We start from the raw sequence: 9275 nt of genomic DNA, 5'->3' as shown, positions 1-9275 counted from the left end.
TTTTTTGGTAACACTTTATTTTAAGGTGTCCTTGTTACATATGTTACATGTACTTACTATTATGCAGTTTTTTGGTAACACTTTATTTTAAGGTGTCCTTGTTACATATGTTACATGTACTTACTATTATGCAGTTTTTTGGTAACACTTTATTTTAAGGTGTCCTTGTTACATATGTTACATGTACTTACTATTATGCAGTTTTTTGGTAACACTTTATTTTAAGGTGTCCTTGTTACATATGTTACATGTACTTAGTATTATACAGCTTTTTTGGTAACACTTTATTTTAAGGTGTCCTTGTTACATATGTTACATGTACTTAGTATTATACAGCTTTTTTGGTAACACTTTATTTTAAGGTGTCCTTGTTACATATGTTACATGTACTTAGTATTATACAGCTACACTTTATTCACTTTATTTTAAGGTGTCCTTGTTACATATGTTACATGTACTTAGTATTATACAGCTTTACTTTATTTTGTTAATTAATATTACTCAGTACTTAAATATATACTTACACTGTAACAAAGACACCGTAAAATAAAGTGTAACCAAATAATTTAACCCATTTCATCTTCATTCTTTAAGTTACAATGTGTCAAAGACAAAACAAGTGTCCACATTACCTTTACAAAAGTGATTTTGCATACACAGAAAGCATATTAACGTGCCCACTTTAATGTTTTAAATCACGTTTTTGAAAATACAATATGGGTAAAATAATGTTCATTAACATAACAAATATGTAAGAATTAAACAACATACTTATCCTGACCTGTATAAAAGAATAAGTGATCATACTAAATTTGATTATATATTTAAAGTGATTAAAAACTGACAAATGGGTAAGATCTAGTGGTATAAAGGAAATTGGCAAAGATTGGGAAAGATTTAAAATGATCCGTGAGTCTTTTAATATCGTTAATAATTCTGGTACAGAAGAAAACAAGGTAACTGCGACTTTTTATCTCATAATTCTGACTTCTTTTCTCAGAATTGTAAGACATACATTTGAGTCATAAACTCCAAGGGACTATTTTCTTATAATTGTGTGTTTATATCATTAAATTCTGATGTTATAACAAGCATTTGTGAGTTTATATCTCGCTATAACAAGAAAAAAAGTCAGAATTGTGAGATAAAAAAATTGCAATTACCTTTGCTTTCAATCTTGTACAGAAATGTAGCTCATGAACGAAGAGCTTCAGGTTTTGAATAACTGTGTGCATATGATATATCCAGAAATATAACATTATGGCAAAGGTGTCTGCAACGTAAGACAAATGTTTGCTTTTGAGATGCGTGTGTGATATTTTGAATGCAGTGCTTCGTTTTGCAAGAGATGTGAGGCTTTTTGCATTTTGCGTGTGCAGTTCTTGTATTTGTGTGTAAAGTAAAAAAAAAAAAAAAGTTTTGAAAATGTAAGCATTTGAAAAAACTGTAATATTCATATTCATATCAGTAAAGTGAGTGAACGGGAATGTCCTGCATCAGAGGCAGCATCGAACAGTCCAGAGACAGCTGGATAAAATGTATCTCTGGAGTGTTTGATGAAACCGCAGAACAGCGGGTGTGCGCCAGGAGCCGCGCTCTGATTGGCCCGCGTCTTCCCCGCCCCCTGGAGCGAAGCCACGCCCCCTGGCAAAACATCAGCGGAGGCAGAACTCCAGCAGCGCAGCGCGTCTCAAAAACAAGGGAAAAAACTACACATTTCATTCAAACCGAGCAATAGTAGGCCTATGATTAGACGAGACCCAGTAATGCTCCGAGTTAAAACAAGAAAATTATTTGAGCGATGTTTGGATTAAAAGTTAACTCATTAAAACCCAGTTCACGTTCAGTTTGCGTCAGCAGCGCTTTCTGTTGGTGTTTACATCTGATGCTTTGCGCGAGACGGAAACCTGTGCAACATGCATTTTTCAGTAATGTTAAAAACAAACGAACACAAACTAACAAAACCCTTGTTGCGATTGTAAGCTCGAATCTCGAAATAACAGCCTAAGAATAATAATTAACAGTAATAAATAATATCGTTAATGATGATAATAATAATAATTACCTGTACTGGTCAAATGTAGCATATTTCATCCACTCGTGAGGTTTACTTTTATAGGACTCCATGATGCTCTGCACCTCCTCCACATTGACGCTGTCGCTTTCAAAGAGCTTGTGGAGAGTTTTGATCAAATCCTCCAGAGTGTCTGGCTTCACGAGCTCGGTCTGCTCCATCTCCAGTGCTGCTGCGCTGCTGGAGTCTCACTGAGAGAGCTCAGGCTCTTATGCATCCAGCGCAACTTTAATGGACGCTACCATGAGACGAGATGGGGGTCCGCGGACTGCAATTACAGCATTTCTGCGCAAACTCTCATGTAAACGTGCACTTTAAGCTATGAAGAAGACTTTAATACACCATTAGAGCTTTAACAAACGAATACATGAGAGACAATAAATATAATTTTTGTTTGTTTATTGATCTTTATCAGCGGACCTCCCCCATTACAGTTTGGATTGACCCGCTTTATTCAAAGGGTTAACTTTCCTCAAACAGTATCATTAACTTCATATTTACCAGTAGTTCTATCTCTATCTGAACATATAGAAAAAAAGATAAAAGCGTCATATAAGTCATCTTTTATTTTAATGAAAAACATTAAACATTAAAACAGTTTTTTTTGTCTGTTCACGTGGCACTCTCAGAAATTAATGAGATTCTTTAGAGATGTTCTAGAATTCTTAACGTGAAAAGAAACTGAGCCGGTGAACAAATGCCCATCAACTGAGAAAATATTTATTCATTTACTTACTTGCTTGTTTTTGAACTACAGCATGTTATTGTGCATTTTAAAGTGTTCCTATGTCATCAAGTGTTTTGACGCCATCATGTGGATCACGGTGAAATAAATCCAGTTCATAAACACTAGCAATGGGAGAAACAATCATACTTCCTGAAAACCCCGAGAAACCATCATTATTTAAAAGCTTTGAATCAATCGAACCAAATCGCTTCACAAAATGATTAAAACTTCTTACTCTGGTGACTCCTGCTGGTGAGAACGGTGTAAATGCAACTAAAACTCTTTACAACCTTTACCGTTTTTTTTCTACTGCTTACACACATTTTCAAAACTTTGCCTCTTTTTATCAAAACTTTACACACAAATACAAGAACTGCACACGCAGAATGCAAAAAGCCTCACATCTCTTGCAAAACGAAGCACTGCATTCAAAATATCACACACGCATCTCAAAAGCAAACATTTGTCTTACGTTGCAGACACCTTTGCCATAATGTTATATTTCTGGATATATCATATGCACACAGTTATTCAAAACCTGAAGCTCTTCGTTCATGAGCTACATTTCTGTACAAGATTGAAAGCAAACTTTTAAGCATTTGTGGTTGTGAATACAGTATTACACAGAACGAAAGAAAAGAAACATGTGTAGATGTGTGTTGTGTTCAGTGAAGCACATGTGAGGAGTTATTAGTGAGGCTTTCTGATTGGTTGTGTTTGATAAAGATACTTCCTGTTAGATTTGTGTGTGTTACATAGAGAACTGTGTGTTGTGTTTTGCAAAAAGTGTTTTATGAAATTGAAAACTGAGTCAAAGTCTGAGAATTAGTGTATGATTTTGCAGATTTGGTGTGTGCTTCTGCTGTTTGAGTGTCAGCTTTCAGAAACTGTGACACGTAAAGAGTTTGTGTGTAAGCAGATGAAAACAACTGTAACTACTATTATTCATTTTAATTATAAATGTCTCATTAAAATGTCTTAAAATGTATAAAACTGATCTGAAATCAGGTTGAAACTATAGACACTTCTTCACCTCTTTCACTGCTGAGGTCAGTGAACCTGGATGATTCATGGGTTTACAGAGATCATCGCTCGCCGACGGTGAACCATTAAAACTGAGATCTGAATGATTCGCAATATGCGTTCCGAAGTACAAATGATTCGTGAACCCGTTCCAAAGTCCCGATCTGAATCAAAAGATTCCCGAATCTGTTTTGAAGTCCTGAACTGAATCAAAAGATTGCCGAATCTGCTCTGAAGTCCCGAACTGAATCAAAAGATTTCAGAATCCGCTCCGAAGTCCCGATCTGAATCAAAAGATTCCCGAATCTGCTCCGAAGTCCTGAACTGAATCAAAAGATTTCAGAATCCGCTCCGAAGTCCCGATCTGAATCAAATGATTACCAAATCTGCTCCGAAGTCCTGATCTGAATCAAAAGATTTCCGAATCTGCTCCGAAGTCCCGAACTGAATCAAAAGATTCCCGAATCCGCTCCAAAGTCCCGAACTGAATCAAAAGATTCCCGAATCCGCTCCGAAGTCCCGAACTGAATCAAAAGATTCCCGAATCCGCTCCGAAGTCCCGAACTGAATCAAAAGATTCCCGAATCCGCTCCGAAGTCCCGAACTGAATCAAAAGATTCCCGAATCCGCTCCGAAGTCCCGAACTGAATCAAAAGATTCCCGAATCCGCTCCGAAGTCCCGAACTGAATCAAAAGATTCCCGAATCCGCTCCGAAGTCCCGAACTGAATCAAAAGATTCCCGAATCCGCTCCGAAGTCCCGAACTGAATCAAAAGATTCCCGAATCCGCTCCGAAGTCCCGAACTGAATCAAAAGATTTCAGAATCCGCTCCGAAGTCCCGAACTGAATCAAAAGATTCCCGAATCCGCTCCGAAGTCCCGAACTGAATCAAAAGATTTCAGAATCCGCTCCGAAGTCCCGATCTGAATCAAAAGATTCCCAAATCTGCTCTGAAGTCCCGATCTGAATCAAAAGATTCCCGAATCCACTCTGAAGTCCTGAACTGAATCAAAAGATTTCAGAATCTGCTCCGAAGTCCCGATCTGAATCAAAAGATGACCAAATCTGCATCTCAATCGATTCGCGATACACGCTTCGAAGCAGGCATGTGCACACATAGACATCAAAGGGGGCTTGAGCACCTGCCCTTTTTTCTGGGGAGTTTTTAAAAAAAATAAATGAATACATGTATATATGTGTGCGTCTGTGTGTTTCTGTTTGCGCACAGCTGTTCCTGTCAAACAAATAAAGAATCAAAATATAAGGTCGTGTCAGGAAATGTTGAGACTCTGTCGAGTTCAGATGCCTTTCTCCCTCTGCGTCTCCGCATCTCCGCAGCACAGCAGTGTAGCACACTTTACACCACAGATATGCAGAGAGCCGCAGAAGTGAAGCCCTCCCTCCCTTTCCAGTTGTGTTTGTCTTGGTGTGGAGGTGAGCGGTGATGAACAACATACTAAGCTACCTGTGCCTCGAATTTACAGCTAATTATCTTATCAATGATCATGAGAGCTATCAAGTTAGCTAAAGTTAATTAGCTAAGGCAATAGGAAGTCTAGTAGGTTAGACCAGTGCACGTTCTTTCACTGCATGATTCAGTTTAATAAAATGCATTTAGAATGATCACAAAATTCAAGATATGGGGGCAGAAATGTATATATTTATATCATTTCATATAGTTAATCAGTATCACGTGAAGACTGACGTTTTTTCCACCAAAAAGCAGCATGATTACAAATGTGATATTGATTTTATACAGCAGTTCAATAAACAAGAATTTAATATTAAGACACTTACGTTTTAGACACAATATTGACAGTTTTTGCTCTATTTCGCCAACAAATACAATTTCAATTTGCGTCTCTGAGCAACATGACACTGTTTTGTTCCTGAATGAATCAACCGTTTAAATGATTCGGTTCAGTCGCAATGACTCACGTATTAACAGTGACTTGCTGCCACCTACTGGCAGTTTTAATTTCACATTTAAAGTATCTTTTCATTTTTTTTAAAATAATTTCAAATATCAGTATTTAACGTTTTATGTTTAAAATATCAACACAATATTAATGCATCTAAATGCCCATTCTAATGCAGCTTCTGTGTTTCCTCTGCAAAGATGAATTTTGTCAATACTGATTTTGGACTGGTAACAGCCCAAATGACTTATTATTCTAATTGACTGATTCAGTTTAAGAATTTGCCTGAAAATATGATGTACACTTTTAGAAAAAAGGCTTAAAGGTAAAAATGCTCATAAAAGGTAAAAATCAATTTAAACTTATTGGAAAAGATTACTTTCTATTACTGCTGTAAACTGATCACCACACAGAATATGCATAATATCAAAAACTTTAGGAGTCAGCTGTTCAAAATATAATCTAATTATCGTTATCGATAAAATCCCAAAAAATATTGAGATGCATACAATATTGCACACCCCTAACAGGTATATTTAACGTTTTGTTTAGAATTTTTTTAAAATAAATATGAGAAGTGCCCTTTTTTTCCACTTGAGCCCCTACCCCTCAAAATGTCTATGCATGTCCCTGCTTCGAAGTCCTGATCTGAATCAAAAGATTCCCGAATCCGCTCTGAAGTCCCGATGTGAATAAAAAAAATTCCAGAATCTGCATCTGAATCGATTCGCGATACATGCTCCGAAGTCCCGATCTGAATCAAAAGATTCCCGAATCTGCTCTGTAGTCCCGATCTGAATCAAAAGATTCCCGAATCTGCTCTGAAGTCCCGATCTGAATCAAAAAATTCCAAAATCTGCATCTGAATCGATTCGTGATACGCGCTCTGAAGTCCCGATCTGAATAAAAAGATTCCCGAATCCGCTCTGAAGTCCCGATGTGAATAAAAAAAATTCCAGAATCTGCATCTGAATTGATTCGTGATACATGCTCCGAAGTCCCGATCTGAATCAAAAGGTTCCCGAATCTGCTCTGAAGTCCCGATCTGAATCAAAAGATTCCCGAATCTGCTCTGAAGTCCCGATCTGAATCAAAAGATTCCCGAATCCGCTCTGAAGTCCCGATCTGAATCAAAAGATTCCCGAATCCGCTCTGAAGTCCCGATCTGAATCAAAAGATTCCCGAATCCGCTCTGAAGTCCCGATCTGAATCAAAAGATTCCCGAATCCGCTCTGAAGTCCCGATCTGAATCAAAAGATTCCCGAATCCGCTCTGAAGTCCCGATCTGAATCAAAAGATTCCCGAATCCACTCTGAATTCCCGATCTGAATTAAAAGATTCCCGAATCCGCTTTGAAGTCCCGATGTGAATCAAAAAATGCCAGAATCTGCATCTGAATCGATTCTCGATGCATGCTCCGAAGTCCCGATCTGAATAAAAAAATTCCCGAATCTGCTCTGAAGTCCCGATCTGAATCAAAAAATTCCAAAATCTGCATCTGAATCGATTCGCGATATGCGCTCCGAAGTCCCGATCTGAATAAAAAGATTCCCGAATCTGCATCTGAATCGATTTGCGATACGCACTTCGAAGTCCCGATCTGAATCAAAAGATTCCCGAATCCGCTCTGAAGTCCCGATGTGAATTAAAAAAAATCCAGAATCTGCATCTGAATCGATTCGTGATACATGCTCCGAAGTCCCGATCTGAATAAAAAAATTCCAGAATCTGCTCTGAAGTCCCGCTCTGAATCAACGATTCCCGAATCCGCTCTGAAGTCCCGATCTGAATCAAAAGATTCCCGAATCTGCTTTGAAGTCCCGATGTGAATCAAAAAAATCCAGAATCTGCATCTGAATCGATTCGCGATACGCGCTCCGAAGTCCCGATCTGAATCAAAAGATTCCCGAATCCGCTTTGAAGTCCCGATCTGAATCAAACGATTCCCAAATCCGCTCTGAAGTCCCGAACTGAATTAAAAGATTCCCGAATCCGCTCTGAAGTCCCGATCTGAATCAAAAGATTCCCGAATCCACTCTGAATTCCCGATCTGAATTAAAAGATTCCCGAATCCGCTTTGAAGTCCCGATGTGAATCAAAAAATGCCAGAATCTGCATCTGAATCGATTCTCGATGCATGCTCCGAAGTCCCGATCTGAATAAAAAAATTCCAGAATCTGCTCTGAAGTCCCGATCTGAATCAAAAGATTCCCGAATCTGCTCTGAAGTCCCGATCTGAATCAAACGATTCCCGAATCCGCTCTGAAGTCCCGAACTGAATTAAAAGATTCCCGAATCCGCTTTGAAGTCCCGATGTGAATCAAAAAATTCCAGAATCTGCTCTGAAGTCCCGATCTGAATCAAAAGATTCCCGAATCCGCTCTGAAGTCCCGAACTGAATTAAAAGATTCCCAAATCCGCTTTGAAGTCCCGATGTGAATCAAAAAATTCCAGAATCTGCTCTGAAGTCCCGATCTGAATCAAAAGATTCCCGAATCCGCTCTGAAGTCCCGAACTGAATTAAAAGATTCCCGAATCCGCTCTGAAGTCCCGAACTGAATTAAAAGATTCCCGAATCCGCTCTGAAGTCCCGATCTGAATCAAAAGATTCCCGAATCCGCTCTGAAGTCCCGATCTGAATCAAAAGATTGCTGAATCCGCTTTGAAGTCCCGATGTGAATAAAAAAATTCCAGAATCTGCATCTGAATCGATTCGCGATACGCGCTCCGAAGTCCCGATCTGAATCAAAACATTCCCGAATCCGCTCTTAAGTCCCGATCTGAATCAAACGATACGCGCTCCGAAGCCCCGTTTTGAACAAGGAGCAGCTAGGGCCAGGGGCGGTTCTAGACCACAGTAACTGGGGGGGCCAGACAAGGGCCACTTGTGCTTTTAGGGGGCACAATTTTAAAATTAATTTGAACCTACTTTCAGTATTATTCATTCAGTCATTTTTCACCATGTCATGTATCACTGCAATCCCTAGAAGTAATCTATAACAATTTCAACTAAAATTAATGTTTCATTATGTTTCATTTATCTGACAAATAATTTTGTATTGTAGTGTCAGGGGCATCATGCACTCGTTATATTTGATGGGGCACGAGTGAAATATCTCGATTCTCAAATATGTGTAAGTAAATGCAGTTTGCACCTTTATAGATTATGTTAGTTGATCTATAATGGGCGATGGGCAAAGTAGCCTAATAGTGTAATCTATTAACTTTGCATAAAAATCTGTCTTTTTACTTAAGTACCAGATATGGGTGTCATGCCATAAAATATTTTTAATACGACTGACTTTGTATTTAATGTGAATTTAATAAAAACATTGCAAGTTGCAAGAACATACTGGTATGTTCATTATGTCATATAAAAATGTTTATACAATAGTTATTTTTTTGTCAATTAACCACATGTGGGACAGTAAATGAAAATCTTGAGTGCAGTACAGCAATACACAATACATATACGCATGTAATTAATTACACATTATACACTTAAGATACATTTACACAGATTAGTTAATT

The 9275-nt window shown here is 38.2% G+C and overlaps 1 protein-coding gene across 1 annotated transcript in view; it reads right to left on the bottom strand.

Moving 5' to 3' along the window:
* The window catches only part of LOC107663593 (cysteine dioxygenase type 1-like), an 18653-nt gene extending 16418 nt beyond the window's left edge, over nt 1-2235 (bottom strand). Inside the window, exon 1 of the mRNA XM_016453824.1 lies at nt 2066-2235. Coding sequence (XP_016309310.1) covers nt 2066-2235 — 170 coding nt within the window. The remainder of the gene's footprint in view (nt 1-2065) is intronic.
* Nucleotides 2236-9275: the final 7040 nt, after the last annotated feature.

This window comes from Sinocyclocheilus anshuiensis, unplaced genomic scaffold, assembly GCF_001515605.1.
Source record: "Sinocyclocheilus anshuiensis isolate Anshui unplaced genomic scaffold, SAMN03320099.WGS_v1.1 scaffold2586, whole genome shotgun sequence".
Classification (NCBI taxonomy): domain Eukaryota; kingdom Metazoa; phylum Chordata; class Actinopteri; order Cypriniformes; family Cyprinidae; genus Sinocyclocheilus; species Sinocyclocheilus anshuiensis.
The sequence above is the reverse complement of the archived record's forward strand: the minus strand, read 5'-3'. Positions and strand labels throughout refer to the sequence as shown.